This window comes from Gossypium hirsutum, chromosome D04 (assembly GCF_007990345.1).
Source record: "Gossypium hirsutum isolate 1008001.06 chromosome D04, Gossypium_hirsutum_v2.1, whole genome shotgun sequence".
Classification (NCBI taxonomy): domain Eukaryota; kingdom Viridiplantae; phylum Streptophyta; class Magnoliopsida; order Malvales; family Malvaceae; genus Gossypium; species Gossypium hirsutum.
In genome coordinates, this window is record NC_053440.1 from 48,020,606 (window position 1) to 48,040,957 (window position 20,352).

Here is a 20,352-nt window from a genome sequence, read left to right on the forward strand (position 1 = left end):
AAAATACCGCAAAATCTTGACTGGCTTCTTTCTTGACTGTGCATAATTTTCATCGTCGTTCCCACCTTTTGCGGTTTTACTTATCCAACGGGAGTGGCCGCATACATGACAGCACTGTTGATTTCTCTGATCGCCCCAATACAACATGCAATCATTTGGGCAACTATGGTTTTTGTTGTACCCAAGGCCTAAATCTTTTATCATTTTCTTCATATCTTTGCATGACTGAGGGATTTTTGCAAAAGGAAACATTTCTCTCAAGAACTCTAACAACATTGTCAAAGAGTTTCCGGTCCACCCTCCCAAACATTTTAATTGAAAAAGACGAATACAGAAAGACATTTTTAAAAATTTTGATCCCTGATACAGTTCTTCGTTCATGTCATTAAGTAGCGCGTAGAACTTCGCCGCTTCTTCATTCGGCTCTTCATGAGGTACACTACTTCCCGGTTCGGTAAAAGCATTTCTCCCAATATTACAATCATTAGAAGCCACAAAGTCCGCTGGGAACGACTGGACACCATGATTATGCATATTAAATGCATCCCGCAACATACCTTCCATGTCATCCCTTCTATCAGATTGATGGTAAGCAGTACCAGAGTAAGATACATCCATCGTTGAAGAGGAAGTACTAGGCGGGCATTCTCCATGAAATAACCATTGTTTATAACCCCGAACAAACCCATCAACAATTAGATGCTCGTATACAACCTCACGATAATGCCAGTTTATGTTGACACACTTCTTACACGGGCAAAGAATCATGTTCTCTTGGCTTGCATATTGAAATGAAAAATTTAGAAAATATTGTACTCCATTTCGATAACCGTTGCTAACCCTTGACAAATTCATCCAAGACCGGTCCATTTCTTAATTCTTGAAGTCTGACGTTGACAATAATTTGCACGGGTAAGTTAAAACGCCATTTATGTATTATGTATTATGTAAGTACTGTAAGTAATGTAAGTTATGTAAGTTACTTAATTTATGTAAGTTATGTAAGATATTTAATTTATGTAAGTTATGTAAGTTACTTAATTTCTGTAAGTTATGTAAGTTATGTAAGATATTTAGTTTATGTAATTTATGTAAGTTATGTAAGTTATTTAATTTTTGTAAGTTATGTAAGTTACTTAATTTATGTAAGTTATGTAAGTTATGTAAGTTATTTAATTTATGTAAGTTATGTAAGATATTTAGTTTATGTAAAATGTAAGTTATGTAAGTTATTTAATTTTTGTAAGTTATGTAAGTTACTTAATTTATGTAAGTTATGTAAGTTATGTAAGATATTTAGTTTATGTAAGTTATGTAAGATATTTAGTTAATGTAATTTATGTAAGTTATGTAAGATATTTAGTTAATGTAATTTATGTAAGTTATGTAAGTTATTTAATTTTTGTAAGTTATGTAAGTTACTTAATTTATGTAAGTTATGTAAGTTATTTAATTTATGTAAGTTATATAAGATATTTAGTTTATGTAAGATATTTAGTTTATGTAATTTATGTAAGTTATGTAAGTTATTTAATTTTTGTAAGTTATGTAATTAATGTAAGTTATTTAATTTGTGAACCCTAAACTATTATTCAATTATGATTTTTAGTCTAAATGTTATAACAGGATTTAAAAAAATTGTTGGCTATTTTAATAATCACATACTGTAATGTGTTTTTGTTAATTATATATAAACTATATATATGTCTTTTTATTATCTTATCAATCATTATTATTTTTCCCATATAACTATGTTAGGAACATCTTAGGTTAATTATATCGGAATATTAAACTACATAATTATTCAAACTTGATTTATCATTCAAAATCTGATCCAACATGCGAAATTTTGAATACAATAATATTAGATTAGAGATATGTACCTTTTAATCGAGATTGAATTTTCATATATTGAAATATTAAAAGTTCTGCAGGTCTTACTCTATGCAGTTAGAATTGAAGCATGCCTTAAAATTTTTAATGTAAGAGATTGTTGTCCCAATTTTGTAGAAATTTAAGAGGGTTAAATTTGTTATCATTGTTAGAGATTAGAGATATGTATTAGATCAATAAAAAAGTCTCGTGTCAGCTTTTCATCTCTCATTTAACAACAATTAATCGCATCTCGTGCTAAAGTATTTAATTTCCAAAACTTTAGTGATTAAATAAAAGAATTAATAGTTGAATGATTAAAATAGAACAAATAGATTAGTCACTATTTTTATACTTTACAAAAAAATTTAACATGCTGTAGCTTTTCGTAGGACACTTTTACTCTGTCCGCATTGTCAAAGCAAAGCTCCTTAGCAAAAACAAAAATTATGCAATAACATTTTGGACCAAAGACATATAATACATTTGGATACAATTATTTTCAAATTTGAGTACTTCTAAGTATTCAAAAGGATGAAAACCCAAATCTAAACATTTTGGACCAAAAGAAATCATTTTCCTCCTAAATATGTAAGTTGTGAGCTCAAGGCATGGGCTAATTTGATTTAAAAACATAAATAATTTTACCAAATTTTACAACTTTTGGTAACAAAAACTTTATTCACAAAACTCAACATGAAACCATTTCTCCTCTGTGATTGTGAAGAGGAAATAAATAGGAAACTTTCTGTGCAATTCTGTAAAGCCAAAATCCCAATGAATGATCTCATCGAAAAGGAAATTATGCAGTAACATGATTCAAAAGCAAATTTGCAGCAGTATAAAATATTTAATGTATTTGTATAAATTGAACATAAATTTAATTTAAGGAAGAGAATAAAAGTAAAAAATAACAATCATGAAACTGAGCATATATAGAGAAGAAATGTAATATAATACCTGTTAGAGAATAACCAGATAAATAAAGATATCTCAATTGTGGTAGATTACCAATTTATTGTGGAATTACACCTAGACAACAAAAATAATTTATTAAACAAATATATATATATTATTTTACTTTTTAAAAATAAAATTTAAAGGTGAAGGCTTAATACTCTAAATTTTATAAGCAGCAAATGGATTTTGTAAATTAGACCAATTAATTTTTTTACATCCAACACCAAACACATATAATATATTTGGATACAATTATTTTCAAGTATGAGTACTTTTAACAGTAAATAATTTTGGATTTAGTTCTAAAAATACAATTTCACATCAAATATTGAATATACATTTTTAATTATAGTTTTTCTTTACTAAAATGCTTCTAATTTTCAAACAATGAACCATATAGTAAACATATTTCAACAAATCAGCAGTAAGAAATGCACCAAAAATTCCAAGCCATTCAACTGTTGATAAATGACCAAATCAGCAAACTTACCTAAATACACAATTTTCAGTTCTCCTTTCTTTAACAGTTGGGCAAATGCAGTGTTACTCCTGGGGAGCAAAACATGAACATAGAACAGTATAAATATTTTTGGGGGCCCTTCAAAAAGTAGAAGAACAAACTAGCAAGAAAAAAAGCTCGACCGGATCGGAACTTCTTCCCAAACCCTAGACACGCAAAAATTCTCAAATTCCTCTAATTCCCAACCAAATTGGTACAAGCTTCGTGACTGAACTAGGACCCTAAACCCCAAATTCCCAAATTACACTAAACTTAAACCCTAAATCAAGATACACTGTTTCCACAAAAAAAAGGCTTACCTTTTAACCACAAATTCTGCAGCTTTGATAGTATCCTCAGAAGGCTTCGTTTCTGAAGATTTCTGAGTTCTCCTCACCCTTTCTTCCTTCGTTTTTTGTTGCTATCGATTTTACCCCTTTCGTTTTTCCCCCAAAATTGTTTCTGGAATGTTTTTCTGCCTACTGAGATATAGAGAAAATTATAAGTTAAAACACAGTACAAAAACGACGACGTTTCGCCGAAAGTTTAAGAAACATTTGCGGCATGTTTCGCAAAAACGCCACTAAAATTTAAAGTTAAACAGAAACGACACCGTTTTATTAAGCTGTAATGCACATTTATGGCGTTTTCTGAATAAATGCCACAAAAAATTAACAGAAACGGCGCCGTTGAATTAATATAGAGAAAATTCTAAGTATAAAAGCGTTTACAGAGACGACGCCATTTAGCAAAAATTTGAAGACACTTTCACGGCGTTTATTGAAAAACGCCACTATAGCTTGGGTATTTGCGGCGTTTCTTGACAAGCGCCACAAAGAATGAAGGTTCTAATCCGAAACAGCGCCGTTTTGCTTGGATTTAATGCACATTTCTGGCGCTTTCCTTTAAAGCGCCACTAAAAATTAATTTCCTTAAGTTAGACGTCGACATTTAGCCAATATATCAAGTCACCTTTCCGGCGTTTCAAACACAAACGCTAGAAAAAATTAACATAAACGGCGCCGTTTAGTTAATATAGAGAAAATGCTAATTTAAAAATCGTGGACAGAAACAACATCGTTTAGCAAAAATTTTAAGTCACTTTTGCGGCGTGTCTTGTACAAACGCCGCTATTGCTTAATTTTTAGCGGTGTTTTTAGTAAAATCGCCGCTAATTGTTAAAGTTGTAATCAGAAATTGCGCCGTTTTATTAAGCTTCAATGTAGAGTTCTGGCGTTTTTTTAAAAAATGCCACAAAGTAATTATTTTACTTAAACCAAACGGTAACGTTTTAAATAATTAATTCTACTTTTTAAGTAATATTTATAAGAATTATATAAAATTATAAAGTTTAGGTTTTCTTGTCTTTTTTGTTTGTATTTTTATTCAATTTCTTATAATTTGGTCCTATATATATATACCTCATATATATCCAAAATAATTAATTATACCTATATATATATCCATCCATATATATATATCAATTCTTTTTTTAACTTATTTGTTAATTCTATTTTAACTAATATTAATTAAATACATCAATTGGTTTAGATTAAATTTTTAAAATATATTTTAAAAATACTAATTACTCTAAACCCAAAACCCTGATCTGACCCCAAAATCCCTAAACCTTAAATACCAAACCCTAAATCCATACAAGTGTCCACCAAGCATTGCTATCCCATTAACATATGTAAGTTTAAATACAATTAATTAATCTGATTTTTATTCTATAGCCAATTGATTTTTTTGCTATTTCTCTAAGAATTATTGTTTTATCGTGCTTTAATGTGGTGTTTTATTAATTATTTCAGATTTGGTTGGTTAATAATTTTATTTATGTTCAAAAATGTAAGAACATATTTAAAATATAAATTAAAAAAACTAAATAAGATCTAAACCCTAAGTCCCTAACTGTTAACTTCTAACCCCTAACCCTATAACCGTAACGCCAAATTTGTACAAGTGTCCACCAAGCTTTGTTATTCCATTTACATATGTAAGATCTAAACCTAATACCCTAACCCGACCCGCCTAAATCCCTGGCTAAACCATAAATCCCTAACTCCTAACCCATAACGTCTAACCCAGCTCCTGACCCCTAAACATTAAATCTGATGATAAGCTCTTACATCATATATATAGTACTCCTGATCAATTATAATAACCTTAAAATAGTAACCCGGCCCTAAATATGACCTAGCTAAAATCTTAAATTAATAATCATATATATTATACTGAACAGAGCACTAAAAATACTGAACCGAGATGGGATAAGATGGGGATATCCTTCTGGATATAGCTTATATCGATTTTGAATAACCAAATCTTCACACAATTTTAAAGATCCAAATTAATATTATCTCTTTTAAAATTATATAAGAAATTAATTAATATATAAATTAGAAAACACTAGTTAATCTAAACTGTAAACCATAAACCCCAAAATCATAAACCCTTAACACATAACCTTAAACCTTAAACCCCAACCTTTAAACCATAAACCATAGACCAAATATGATAAACTAAACATATATAATAACCTACATTATATAATGCATGGTTAAGACCAAAACTTTGCGTTTTGGTTAAGATATTTTTCGGCGCTTTTCAAAAAGCGCCGCTAATACTATACTTTAGCGGCGATTTCTCGTGGACGCCACTAATTCCATTATACATCAAGACTTAAACGCTGCGTTTTTGTTAATATATTTTGCGGCGCTTCTCAAAAAGCGCCGCTAATAATATGCTTTAGCGGCGTTCCCGCATAAGCGCCACTAAGTCTAATATACCTCATGAAAAAACTCTGCGTTTTGGTGAGCATATTTTGCGGCGCTTTTTTCCAAGCGCCGCTAATACTATGATGTAGCAGCGTTTTTTTAATATGCGCCACTAATTACTGTATACATCGAGACAAAAACGTTGCGTTTTGGTTACCAAATTTTGCGGCGCTTCTCTGAAAACCCCGCTAATAGTATGCCTTAGCGGCGTGTTCCTTTTGCGCCACTAATTCTAGTATACCTCAAGACCAAACTCTACGTTTTGGTTCAGATATTTTGCGGCGCTTCTCACAAAACGCCGCTAATATTATGCTTTAGCGGCGTTTTCCATTAAACGCCACTAACTGTAACATACACCAAGACCAAAACGGTGCACTTTGGTTAGGATAGTTTGCGGCGTTTTTCCATAAGCGCCATAAATTCTAACATACCTCTAGACCAAACTCTGCGTTTTGGTTAACATATGTTGCGGCGCTTTTGATAAGCGCCGCTAATACTTCCTTTAGCGGCGGGTTTTCGTCAGCGCCACTAACGCTAATATACAACGAGACAAAACGATGCGTTTTCGTTAAGATTTTTGCGGCGCATTTGGCTATGCGCCGCTAATACTTCCTTTAGCGGCGTTTTTTCATAAACGCCACTAATTCTAGTATACATCAAGACCAAAACGATGCGTTTTGATCTTCAGATCTTGTGGCGCGTGATGGTAAACGCCGCTAATGATGTTCTTTTACGGCGTTTTACGGGAAGCGCCGCTAATGCCCGATATTTAGCGGTGTTTAATTTTTTGCGCCGCTAATGCGAGATTATTAGCGGCGTCTGTCGTCAAAACGCCACAAAAGGTGCCGCTAAAAGCCTCATTTGGTGTAGTGATATTTAATCACTTTTTCAAATATTGTATTTTTAATTGATGTAATTAACATAAAAATATTTTTATTTGAATTATTAAATTTAACTTGTCAATTCAAATATTATAATAGAAAATTTTTAAATCATAATTAAAATATTTTTAACATATTCAACATGTAATATAATTTTACTTTATATAATTAATTTAAAATAATATTATTCAAAACAATAATTAATTAATCTTAATATTAATTAAGTGATGATTAATATTATCAAAATTCTATTTAAGTAATAACTGTATTTTACTTCAATAAAATTGGCACAACTTTTTTTATGCCAAACTCTTTTTAACTAATAATTGTGATTTAATTTACAATTATAATTATTACAACCTGTTTTATTCAGGTAAGAATTTTGTTTTATAACTAACACAATATTTTAATTAATAATTACAAATTAAATTATAATTATTTCTGTTAAAGTGTTTTTTAAAATATATAATTATTATTATTATAGATAAAACTAAAACTTAGAATTGTAAACACTAAAACCTATATCTCACCCATGGAAACATATTACTTGCCATAACTTTCAAGGGCAAATTAGTAAAATCAACCAGTTTTTGTTTATTTTACATTTGTATATAAAATTATAATTTTTATATCCTTAAAAAACATGAAAACATATTACATCTATATCTTTGAAGGATGCAAATAAGATTAGAGTCCACCCATAATTTCTTTTGTCCTTTCCTAAAACGAATTTAGTTAAAATATTAAAAAAATTAAATTTTAAATTAGAAAATTATAAATAACGCAGTACCCTCCTTGTATCTATACACAATATCTTAGTAAGAACTCTGAACTTAATTAGGGTTACGAAAATTATATTTTATAAATATATATTCGTTAGAATTAAATTCGGATTACGAAAATTATATTTATATATCATAGTTAGAATTGAATTAGGATAACAAAAATTATATATAGAGTTCAATAGTTTCAACTTAAAGTATAAGTTGAGAAAAGAAGAGAAAAATAATGTCGATTTTTGCGAACAGACTAGTGATTGTTAGCGAAGTATTTGCTGACAATTTGGAATACAAGTTTATGTTAATTCGAAGTGCACTCCACAACTATTCTTTTGTTTCTATGGATACTGAATTTCCTAGTACAATTTTTAAACTAGACAAAAAAATCGTTCAATTAGGAAATCCCGAAATCAATTACAGGTTCATGAAAGTTAATGTCGATGTTATGAAGATCATTCAACTTGGTTTAACACTCTCTGATTTCCAAGGTAATTTGTCAGATTTCATAACTCCTTTTTATTATATATGGGAGTTTAATTTTAAAGATTTTGATATTGAAATAGATCATTATGATAAAGAGTATTGAGTTACTTAAATAACAAGGTATAGATTTTATGAGGAATAAGGAAAAAGGTATCTATTCGAGAGATTTTGGCATGATGGTTCTGTTTTCCGGGTTGTGTTTCGGTGAATTGACTTGGATAACTTTTCATAACGCTTATGATTTCGGGTTTTTATTGAAAATTTTGACTCAACATTCATTACCGTCTAATCTCAAGTCTTTCATGCGCCATTTGACTTATTACTTCGGTTATAGAATTTTTTCCATTAAGTACAATTCCAAGATCTTTAACTTACACGGTGGGCTAGAAAAGGTGGCAAAAACTTTAAACATTACTCGTATTGCTGGATTAAGCCATCAAGCAGGATCTGATAGTCATTTCATCATTCATTGTTTTATGCAGATTAAGAATATGAAAGCTTTTAAGCAATGTAATCAAAAGTTACTAGTCTTAGCATTGTATGGATTGGTTTAAGTTAGAAGTATAATTTATTAGTTATTTTTATTTCTCATATATTGAAATTATATTATTTTTCAAATTTGATAGATTTATGAATTTATTCTAATTTTTACTTATCTACTTTATATTAATGTTATATAAAATACATTAGTATTATCTTTGTTTTGGCCACCAATAATATTATAATTGCATATTTGTACATAGCACAAATACATTAGTATTACTGAATTTTAATTAACCCTAGGGAAGGGGCCTATAGATGGTTGCTTACGTTTTGCTATAACAACGTCATTACGTGCCAAAGTTTAATTACAAAGAGGATGCCTTCAATTAAGTGAGAGCTTGAAGAAGTGGGCAGAGATTGCTTTCTCCATAATTAAATTTAGTTTTTAATATTTATATTTTTTTGTTAATTTAATTTTTAAATTAAATTTGGTCTTAAACATTTAAAAAAAAGTCTAATTTGATCATTAATATTTCAAAAAAAAGAGTCTAATTATCTTTTTTAAAACATATATACTTACTAAATTGTTAAATATTTAAATATAACAGTCATATGATAATCAACGTGTACATCATGCTTCTTCTTCTTCTTTTTTAAATTTTTTAATATATTTTTTAATTTTAAAATTTTTATTCGTTAAAATATTTTTAGAATTTTAAATTATTTGTTAATGTAGCGTATAAGATAAATAGTGTCATACTAAAATAAAATACATATGAACTATCTCATTAATTGTCTTGCTAACATGGTTAAAAGATTAATGTTTTAGTTAGCATTTTCATTAAAAAAAACTATTGAACTTTTATAAAAAATTAATCATCAAATTTAACTAAAAAATAAATTATTAAAAATGTAAATATTGAAAAAACTAAGTAACCTATCAATTAGCTGCCGTAATACAATAATCACAGCAGTGAAATCCCATTGACCATTACCAATGGAGAAAAATATGATATTAGCCTGGATTTTGATTCTCAGCACCGCCATGGCAGTAGCACGTTGCCAAGATTATTGTTGAAGTGTGTAGATAACAACTCATTGATACCGACATTTAGTATATTGTTGAAAAAGAGTGTTAAGAAAGATGGTGTGAAACATAGTAGCATCAAGGAAGAAAGTGTAGTGATTTTCATGCTAATAGGATGAGATCCTATCACTCAACCTACACATAATTTGCATGGTTAGACATCGAATGCCTTTGACAATACAGCACTGCAGATGGATTAATATATGATTGTTGCCACATAAAAACGATCCTTCAAGGCGCTCGTAGTTTTGCTTCGATCATTGCCTGATAGCTCAACTTGCATGTCTGTTTTGACCGCTTGTACCCATTTCAAGCATTACAAGGGCAGCTCTGGTTCCTGCTCTGAAACATGGTGTTTTGATCACCGTAATTTCAGCATTAAACAGGACATTCGTCAATGGAGATTTCCTTGGGGACCCTCAAATTAATTTGATGAATATCCCATCCACCTTTATCCAGCTGTTGAATGAATTCGTTGAACCTTTCATCCATCATGGACAAACTTTTTGCAAGCTGATCAAAGATATCTTCTGAGACATTCAAGTTCTCGTGTAGCCAGTAGGTCTGCCAGACACTACGCAAGACAGAAACACTTGTAGCACCCACCTGCAGTAAATTTTAGGCATGATTAAGAGTTAATCTCAGAAGAATTGACTGAGTTTGTGTTAACACACATACCTTGAATGAAACAAAGACCTCAAAATCTATCCGCTGTTGGTTCACCACAAGAATATATTTCTCTCTTGCATATAATCTCAGGAGAGTTTTCAGCTGTTCTAGAAAAGAAAAAAGCAGCTTCAGTTAATTGTATTAGAACTTATATACAACCAGCAAATAGTCAGGCAGTACCATCGAGGTGGATCTCCCACTGCCTAGCATCTCCTCCATGGGCACACCAAATATAATCCGTGGCTTTATGAATCTCTGCCATAATAAAATATTTTCATCCCTATTGCAGTCAATGCATCCTATGGGGACAAATGAAAAAGAATGGGTCAGTGCCGTTGGAACAATATCTTCCTTATAAGCAATAGTTAAAAAGGTATATAATTTTACCGGGCACTCTAGACTGCAAAATATGTGATTGTACTAGCATACGGGCTCGCTTAAGATTTATCTGTCACAGAAGTCAACAAAGGAAGATTAGTCGTACCAAAATCAAACACTTGCAACTTTCCTAAAGGTTTTATTTTGACCTTCATGCTCCCTGGTCAGCATGTGTATATTGATTCCAAGAGAGCATAAACAATTATATAATATAGATCTGTTGAGGGGTCGGAGCTTAAATGGTACCATCCTCCCCATGAATGACTAAATGCCCTATGTCATGTAGTTGAGTTCATTCATGCGCAAACTCTTTAGTTTCCAGCTTTCCATGGTTCGGCTGTTTAGGCACTCCAATGCGTTCAGACTCTGTGACCCCATTAGGGTTCTCAACAGAATCAGGAGACAAAACCCTGATTAAGACAAGACCAAATGTGTCGAGGATCTAACCCCTCAACAAGATCATAGAGATTTTATCATGCATCTCTCCTAGGTACAGTTAATGTTTGGCCTGATGTACCCAGTTAGGAAAAGAACATACTGTGTTAAATTGTAGAGCTGAAAGTGATAGATAACGTAACCAGAGGTGAAGAAGCCGCATGCTTGCCCATGTTGACACCAACACCGGATATGATCTAACAAGGCCAGGAGTATCCTGCATTTGTTATTGTTGATACTCGTTACAAACATGTTAAAGCTACTAAGCTAGAAGCTGACAACTGCTCAAAAATTTGACCTCCATCAAGAAAGTAATAAAAAAGGGATAAAATATGCCATAAGTCCCTATACTCTTCGTAAATTTGGAATTTAGTCCCTATACTTATATTTCTAGGAATTTAATCTCTTTACTTTTCAGATATCAAAATTCAGACTGTTAACACTGATAAGATTATTTTATTAAATTCAGGTTCATTATAACGTCATTTTTTGGGTTACATTGCTACTAAGTGAGTATTTTTTTTTAATTACAAAATGTCACGCCAACAAATTTAACAAAAAAAAAATTAACAGTGTTAACAATTGGATTTGAATTTTGAATTCTGAAAAGTAGAGGGACTAAATTCCTAAAAGTAAAAGTATAGGGACTAAATTCCAAATTTGTGAAGAGTACGGGACCTATGACATATTTTAACCTTAAGAAAACTGCACAACATACCAGGATCAGTATGCCAAGAGAAAGACCAAGCAGCTGAGCAGTTACTTCCCAAACCTCCTCCTAGAAATTTTGTTCAATTAATTAATTACAAACTCAATTTTATTTTATAAAACAGTCATGTGTAACTCGTACAGGCAAAAATTTTTCGATATCTATAAAGAAGCATGCCTGCTATAAGCCTATACATTTACATTACCTTAGCAGACACCTCTCCCAGATTTCCTGAGATAGCAAAATGGTTTTGAATCACTCGGAATGAAGGATCTTTAAGTCCTCTTGCTACTGCCTGGTCAGATTTCAATCTTCAGCAAATTAATGAAAAACAATTTACAAGACCAACTATTTTTAGCTTGCATTAAAACTGGTACAAGGAGCCATGTGTCTATTACTATAACTGGACTTAGGTATAAACATGATAGGTAGTTCTTCCCTGTTTTCTTTTATATAAAAAACATATTCATTGAGGATGAGTTCATATAGAAAGAGAATACCAGGACTAGTATGCCTGGTGCAATACCTTAGCAAGATTGCCAAGAGATGCCAACGGTAGGAAATAGGCAGGATAAACTTGTGTTGTTAGATCAAATATGCTGCAAGATAAATTAAGATATTCAGTGGTATCTACCAATTCTTGTATAATTTAAGAACTCTAAAGTAAATACAAACCTTCCAGCACTGCCAATGAAGTCCGCATACATGCGCCACTGTTTAGGATCATCATCAAAGAGATTTCCAAATCGACCACCTAAAGGGAGAGCAATAATAACTAATAAGTTTCATCACCCAACTTTTTTGAGCTTAAGCTCTTTCAAAAATTGCCAGACCAATGAATAAGCGGCCAACAGCCCCAATGCCATCTTTGGACACCCATCTGCACAATGCAAACAGCTCAATGACATACAAGACCATGTAGATAAAAGGAAAAACAAACTTGATGCTTCCGTTATCTATAAACCATCTACAGGGTCAAGTCCACACACAATTGCAGAAAACCATTGTTCTTTTCCATTCTAGAGTAACAAGCATGGACATAAAGATTTCATGTAGACATAGATATCTTAAAATCATGGAAAGTTACCTAATAGCTGCAGCAGAAGCAGCAGCAGCAGTTCCTGAGAAAGAACCAACCCCAACAGCCTGCAATCCAGGGAAAAATAGTAATGCCACATAAGCTTAATAAAACAGAAGCAATGATGAATAAAAGATTCATCAAGATAAAAACTAATCTAGAAATGATATTGAAGCCTTATCTGCAAATTCACATACTCAAAAACCCACTCTGCTCAGCACCACCCAAAAATACACACTAACTGATACCAAATGAAATCAAATTATAATTATCGACACCAGAGAAAACTACAATCCTAACATCCTTCACCTTTCCATAGAAAGCAATAATTTTACAGTCTTAAAAGCATTTTGTCTTCTTTCAAGCCAAAATGGAGTGAAATATCCTACAAATCACATACCCAAGTAAGGATAGTGGCCGGAGTTAGATTCACATGCCTTAAGAAGACTTGATGTAACTAAAGTGTGACAGATCCATCCAGTAACATTTGTGGGAAACTGTAACAACATGTATTGCAAGTAATCATCCGAGACAGACCCTGCATTGATTGAAAAAAGAAAAAGGACAAGCAACTGTGTTGATACTTGTTAAACAAGAGATATGCTTATCTGGACAATGTTAGAGGTGAATATATAAAGGAAAAAGAACAAAGAACAAACGAAAGGAAATGTTAGCTGTTAGTTTACCAGGGAAACCCGCAGGCAAGATAAATTCTTTGAGGACTTGTGGTAGCCAAGACAAATTTGGGTCAGATAAATTTGATCCTTGGAACTCGTTGCTTGTTGAATCATGTTTCTCAAGAAAAGCTCGAATCTGCAAATCATCATCATCATCATCATCATCATCATCATCATCTAGCATGTATCTGATCATCATAAAACATTGATCAACAGCAACCATTCAGATTCCAACTTTTAATAGTGCCACAGCCATATCCTTTCTACTAAATAAAAGGGAATGAAAAGCTAGGGAATAAACCTTTTAATAGTACCATTTCCATATCTCTCTAATAAAATCACTTGGTCTTGACTTCTATGCAAAAAGAAAAAAGAAATGTTAAATTGAGGAAAGTGAAGGAAAATAAAACAAGGGGTTGATGAAGGAGCAGGTACCTATCATTTTCAGTATGTTGTTGCCCACCTTCTTTTGAAGAATGGAGGGTTCGAAGATTGCCTAATCTCTTTTCGATGGTGTTTCTTGGGGAACGAAAAACCGGTGAAGGGAATGGGAGTTGCAGAGAATAAGAGAGAGTCATTTTAGGATGAAGTGAGGTTTAATAGATATTATTAGTTCATGGACGGTGGGTTTTGTAAGAAAAGTTGAAAAGATTCACTCTTTTCACTGTCGGAGCTGAAGAGGGAAGGCGTCACCCTCTATCTGCTTTCCTCCTTCCTTAGCCAACCAAATCCCGGAATTTAATTTTAATAGCGTTGCAAACCCGATTTGAGAATTCTGGGGCAATTCGACTTCTCAAACCCAGCCCATTGCCCAATACTCAAAACGGGACATTTGAAGATTTTTAGAATGAGACCGTAACGTTATCGCATTGTAACATTTTAATCGTTGAGTTATTGACGGTGTAATGATAAATTGACATGGCACGTTAATTTATGTTAACTTATACAATCGGTTCCCATATTTTTTTTGTTTTGAACAATTTAATTTTCTTTTATGTTTTTTTAACTTTTTTTCTTTTTTTTCTCCATTATCTTCTGTTCTCTATCTGTTTTTCTTCCTTCTTCATTTTTTGACATAGTTTTTTATGTTTTCCAATTATTAAGACTAATCTCTATACTTTTATTTTTTTGAACAATTTAATTTTTTCGAGTTATGGGAGTTTGTGGACTAGCTTTAACAAATAAATAACATAGAAAAGCTACATTAAAAGAAATGAAGAAGGGAAAAGAAAAGCAGAGGGAGAAGCAAAATAGAATGAAAAAATAAAATAAAAAATAAAAGTTAAAAGAACATAAAAAAGAAAAAAATTAAATTGCTCAAAATGAAAATAATAGGGACCAATTGTAGAATTTAACCTAAAATTTTCATTTGAAATGATGATTTAATGTACTACGTCAGCTTACTGTTACACCATTAATGACAATCAACAACTCAGTAATTAAAATATTATAACATGATAACGTAATTGACAAAAACGTAACATTTCAAACATAAGTGAGTAAAATGTAACCTGAGGCAAACAAACGTGACTATTTTAATAATTTACCCTTTATTCAATAATATTAACATAATTATTATTAAAACATACAACATTATTTTAACTAAAATGTTTTAAAAACTAATTTTTTTTATAAACAAGCTTTTAAAAAAAACATTCTAAAATATTATGTAATGCTAACAAAAGATTGAAAATCCTACAATTTAGCAAATTTATTTTTTTAATCAAATATTTTGATTGCACACGTTAATTACGTAACATAATTTTTTACGCATTATTACTATAAATTAATTTATTTGATTAATCAAAAAAATATTTAATATCTTTGTGTAAATTTAAAATGAAGTGAAGAAGGGTTAAACGAAAATGATTGTTTGGTATGTATTAATTAAAATTATATATTTTGTTATTTTTAGGAAAATAAATATTTGTAATTAATTAATACTATAGGTGTGTATATATATATTTAATTATTTTAAAATACATAATTTCTCCAAAAACAATAAAATATATTAAGTAATAGAGTTGCAACCATTAATTTAATTTGTATATAAAAATGAATGTAATTGTTTTTAATGATTCCAACCTCTCATGAGTCTATACACAATTCCTTAATTATTGCATGTATCGGAGATGGTTTTTCTATGCATTCTTCTTGTTTAATAAATTAAAATTTTATGTATCTTTTAATTAACATTATAATATCACTAAATTAATATGTTTTAGTTTTTAAAGATATTATTCATCAAACATTACAAATTTATTTAAATACTTTAAAGAAATAATTTAATATATTTTAATACATATTTACAATAACTAGTTACATATGTAAAATAAACATTATATTTTTTTTGTAAGCAAAATGATATTTTAAGTTATTGATGGTTTTATTTATTTATTTTTGACTGAGAGTGTATTTATGAAAGTGAATAATTATTTTGAAAAATAGTGGATATTTTAGGATGAATTTTTTCTAAAACTAATTTGAGGTTTTTAAGATATTATATTATACAAAATTTCAAAAGACTTAAAACCTTTACAATAATATCGCCTTCGATCAATGTGTTCCAAATAATTGTTGGTAGAGATTTCGTGGTTTAAATCATTTTTTAAAAGAACAATAATTGTTTTCTAAATACCTTGAAAAAGAAAATTGTATACTGAATATAAATATTACAAATATATATTTAAAGTGAAAGATTCGCTTACAAATGAAACCTCAGTTTGAAAAAAGAAATCCAAAAGCAATGCTAAATTGGCCTAATAGACAGAAAAATGAAAAAGGAGATGTAGAATCATTTAAAATCCAATAGCAAACCCAGAAAAGATCAAACATTGTAGTCGTTGTTGCAGCGGGAACAATTGTCTTACAAAATTAAGTGGCAGCTTAAGCATTTGCTTGTACAATACATGATTACTTGGTACTGCAAATTTCGTACCATTATGGTGGAAATTAGATTGCAGTTCCACCACCTAAAAATGAACCAAAAAAAAATAACACCAAGCTGACTACAGCAACTTTTGGCAATCTAGGGAACATTCCCAGCACTAATCTAAGCGTGGAATTCTCACAAATACAGGGTGATTCTAGCAAATCGTGAGCTCCAAAGGAAAAATGGACACCAGACAAACTTTAAAAATGTGACTTGAAGATCATGAGGATCAAGGTTCTCCAACATTGGTTTCCTGCTTTTCTTTAAGGCGGTTTTTGTCCACAATCTTCTGAAACTCTTTCTCACTAGCTGATATTAGACGTTTGACAATGTCGAAGGTGGTAAGCCTAATGCTGCAGTTGACATGAGTATCAAATATTAGTGAAACTGCGAATTCATCACAAACTGTTCCAATTGTGCAGCAAGGATATTTAGCATCCACTCTATAGACAATTGCATGATCAAATATACATTGTCTATCTGCAATAATGACGACATTGACTATGAAATCACTGAAACCACCTAAACCATGTATACGAGAACTATATTTTGAAAATAACGTGAAATAATAGTTGCAAAATTACCATAGGATGGTTGAAACTCCATCTGATATATAAATATGTGATATGCTGTTTCTATGGTTCCATTCCCCTACGTTATGTAGATCTTAGAGAACTATAACGACATGAAAATCTTGCAAGATCTCAGACAAGGAAGTATCATAATCAGAAATTTGCTAAAAAATATGACCAGGGCCCCAAGATATTCTAGCTCTACATTGAACATTATGAATGTGGCCCATACATAATTGGGTTCCAAATTAAACAGTACTTTCGTGGTAGAAATCAAGATTGATGGAAAGGATGGAAGCAAACCTGCTATTTGGTAGGTTTTTCAATGCATTGGGAACAAAGCCTCTATACAAGCCAATAACTCCTTCCCGTTCAATGATACCTATACAGTAGGGGAAAAAACACTATAGTCAATGAAACCATCAAGTCTCAAGTTAAAATCTTCCCTGCAGAAATGGTAGAACAAAACAAATGAATCAAGGATACTATAATCTGATAGCAAAATATGAAATTTTGGACTACAATAAATACAGATCATTGGAACATAACCAAATAGTGTGCTCAAGGAGAAAAAGCATGCAAAACAGTGGTTATAAATGCTTAATGCTGATGCTGTAAATTTTACATTGACAAGTAACATTGACATACCTGGAATGGCTTCCAAAACTGACTTGTATGGTGTGCCTCTCATCTGCATTTGTCTTCTCACTGTGTCTAAAGGATAGCAAGTGACAGTAGCAGCAAGAGCAGACACTACAGCTGTTAGTAGAGATGCTTGAGTCTTCTGACGATATTTTTCTGGCAAAGCCCTCTTCACGCTGTTAACAACATAAGATTTTATAAGACAGATTAAAGATTGAGCTCTCATATGATATGTTACCTAAAGCAGTATCATTTGGACTCACAGGTCAAATATGCAAAAGTTCACAGCAATATATGGAGCTATGCCAATGAGAGAAGGTCCAAGACCATAATAAAAGGATGCAAAACCTTCCTCTCGCAACATGGTCAAAGCAACCTGGAAGCAGCACATTAAAGTTCCATCTTCCAATAAAATGGTCGTCTTCATGTTAGTAGCAATGAAAGCATTAGGAATACCTCAGACATTTTCCGGTACCCTGGTTCCACAGCTAAGCGTAGTCTGAGGACATCTAATGGATATGTTATCTATATAAAAAATAAACAACCAAAAGTATTGACATAGAGTAATCAAAAAGAAAAATCAAGATTCAAGAGACAAAAATGAAGAACTCCAACAACCAAAGTTAAGTGGTCATATACAAATTTGAAATGCAGAAGAAGTTTCACCAGAAAATTCCCAAGACATTATATGACTTACAAAAGTAGATGTCATGCCAGCACAAGCTCCAGCAGCAAGTCTTCCAACAACCGATAACTCGCCGTCTTTTCCCTTGAAAAGTTTCTACAATTCAAAAGGAAATGAGAATCAACTGAGATATAGAGCAAGAACCAGCTAACATTAAGCTATGCATATTCTTTTATTACCTTGTAAGTTTCATATGCAAAGAGTTGGACAGCACTGTAAGGTATGACTCTTATCACCTGTACCGATTAATAGTAAATCTATATCAAAATTACCACAGCCTAATAAATTCATCCCAATTGCATAATCGAAATATACTAAAAGAAAACAATCTAAACCCGAAGAATTGTTTAACAAACCTGAGGAAGGTTGCCCTTCCAGTAACCTTTAATCCCTTCTTCCTTCCCAATCAATACAATCGCCTGCAGTTTATCCCCAAATTTTCAATTATAATCTAATCCAACTACTTTAATCAGCTGAAATTCATAATTACCAATTCCAGAAATGAAATGAATAAAAAAAATCACCTCAATGAAACCAATAGCCTTTTTTGCACTCTCTTGCCCAGCTCTCACCCCTTGCGTCTGTAAAAACATACCAAATGAAAAAACAAAATTATATTTTAAAAGAACAAAGAATAGATTCTGGGAAATGAATACAATTCCCAATTTCAATAAAACAATCGATTATTCAACTAAAATATGCTAAAAATGTCCATGATTGCGGTATCTTAAACCCTACAGTTGTTACTTGATTAGTAAGCGACTGACTAACTAAAAAACTACCCGCAAGGAAAACGTGGTCAATTATTTTTTTTCAAAAAAAAATGAGGTAGGTAAAGAGTCCAGTTCAGCTTCAGAGGAAACCGAACGGCAAGTAAAGAACCTGCATAAGAAGCTTAATTCGATCGAGAGGAGCCGTGACGGTTTTAGCAACGGCTCCGGCGACGGCACCAGCTGCGAAAATGGCAGCGTCTTTGGGTACGTAAGATAGAGCAGCCAAAGGGTGGTTGAGGAGCTGCAGCGGAGTAGGCTCGAAACCTTGTCGCTGCTCTCTCTTCTCCGAAATCGAAAGACAGGCAAAATAATTACGAGCAGTGCCACGGCTGTCGCTGAGATTGTAGCAGAGGCGGGCGTTGAGGTAGAGAGGGTCATCGAGCGTCGTGGTTTCCAAGGGAGAAAGATCCTGAATGCTTTGGAAACGAATAATGGCTTTACTTCTGCTTTTGGTTTCTCCCATGGTAGATTGGGATAGGTAAGGGAAATTGGAAACTAAGGGTAGGTAAGATATAAGGCGATGCAGAGGTTACTGCATAGCATAGAGAGTGGGAAGCAGAGAGACCAAAGCAATCAGTGAGCAAAGTCTTCGATTAGTTAGCATTTTATTTTAGGATAAATTACATCACTCAACTGACAAAATAGTTACCTAAATTTTATTTCAATTACTAAACTTTTGAAAAGTTACAAAACAATCCTCTTGTCGTTTTTTGTCACATTCATCACGATAAAGTGACATGGCAGATGATGGCATTGTTAGTGTCAAAAAATTGTCTAGCTGGCCGGTTACTCTCACTTTAACAGCCCTACCAGTAACATTTTAGGGTTAGAGAAAAAGAAAAAGAACAAGAAGAAGAGAAGAAAAAGAAGAAGGAGAAAAGGAAAAATAGACATGCCTGAAGTGATTCCAGTGTGCTATTGTGGAAACCTAGCCAAATTAAACACGTTTTGGTCCAATGACAACCCAGGTAGGAGGTT

The 20,352-nt window shown here is 31.8% G+C and overlaps 2 protein-coding genes across 7 annotated transcripts; both read right to left on the reverse strand.

The window, feature by feature from the left end:
• Positions 1 to 9,835: 9,835 nt before the first annotated feature.
• Positions 9,836 to 14,499, reverse strand: LOC107899530 (protein root UVB sensitive 5). 6 transcript variants are annotated; one of them, XM_016825272.2, is made up of 15 exons: positions 14,206 to 14,498; positions 14,072 to 14,122; positions 13,780 to 13,958; positions 13,531 to 13,631; positions 13,103 to 13,161; positions 12,849 to 12,895; positions 12,691 to 12,769; positions 12,542 to 12,614; positions 12,221 to 12,310; positions 12,025 to 12,084; positions 11,410 to 11,523; positions 10,881 to 10,941; positions 10,674 to 10,792; positions 10,503 to 10,595; positions 9,836 to 10,430 (listed from the first exon to the last, which is right to left on the reverse strand). In XM_016825272.2, the coding sequence occupies exons 1-15, from the start codon at positions 14,346 to 14,348 to the stop codon at positions 10,203 to 10,205; spliced, it is 1,497 nt and encodes a 498-aa protein (XP_016680761.1). In that variant the 5' UTR covers positions 14,349 to 14,498; the 3' UTR covers positions 9,836 to 10,202. The 6 variants fall into 6 exon arrangements, with proteins under 6 accessions (XP_016680761.1, XP_016680760.1, XP_016680762.1 ...); XM_016825271.2 differs by having other exon boundaries at positions 14,072 to 14,125; positions 14,206 to 14,497; XM_016825273.2 differs by having other exon boundaries at positions 14,085 to 14,125; positions 14,206 to 14,284.
• Positions 14,500 to 16,595: 2,096 nt separating this feature from the next.
• Positions 16,596 to 20,000, reverse strand: LOC107899532 (probable envelope ADP,ATP carrier protein, chloroplastic). The gene is made up of 10 exons (XM_016825275.2): positions 19,484 to 20,000; positions 19,126 to 19,182; positions 18,958 to 19,020; positions 18,781 to 18,837; positions 18,614 to 18,697; positions 18,373 to 18,441; positions 18,180 to 18,292; positions 17,923 to 18,092; positions 17,578 to 17,656; positions 16,596 to 17,055 (listed from the first exon to the last, which is right to left on the reverse strand). The coding sequence occupies exons 1-10, from the start codon at positions 19,835 to 19,837 to the stop codon at positions 16,932 to 16,934; spliced, it is 1,170 nt and encodes a 389-aa protein (XP_016680764.1). The 5' UTR covers positions 19,838 to 20,000; the 3' UTR covers positions 16,596 to 16,931.
• Between the last annotated feature and the right edge of the window lie 352 nt (positions 20,001 to 20,352).

Excerpts from the sequence above, each read along its gene's own strand:
- LOC107899532 (XM_016825275.2), bottom strand. The coding sequence starts at position 19,837 with ATGGGAGAAACCAAAAGCAGAAGTAAAGCCATTATTCGTTTCCAAAGC. Across the intron at positions 18,442-18,613 it reads CTGGCATGACATCTACTTTT|ATAACATATCCATTAGATGT; the intron begins GTAAGTCATATA and ends TTTTTTATATAG. Across the intron at positions 17,657-17,922 it reads AGTTTTGGAAGCCATTCCAG|GTATCATTGAACGGGAAGGA; the intron begins GTATGTCAATGT and ends CCTACTGTATAG.
- LOC107899530 (XM_016825271.2), bottom strand. The coding sequence starts at position 14,348 with ATGACTCTCTCTTATTCTCTGCAACTCCCATTCCCTTCACCGGTTTTT. Across the intron at positions 13,162-13,530 it reads TTACATCAAGTCTTCTTAAG|GCTGTTGGGGTTGGTTCTTT; the intron begins GCATGTGAATCT and ends CCTGGATTGCAG. Across the intron at positions 11,524-12,024 it reads CTCTTGGCATACTGATCCTG|GATACTCCTGGCCTTGTTAG; the intron begins GTATGTTGTGCA and ends TAACAAATGCAG.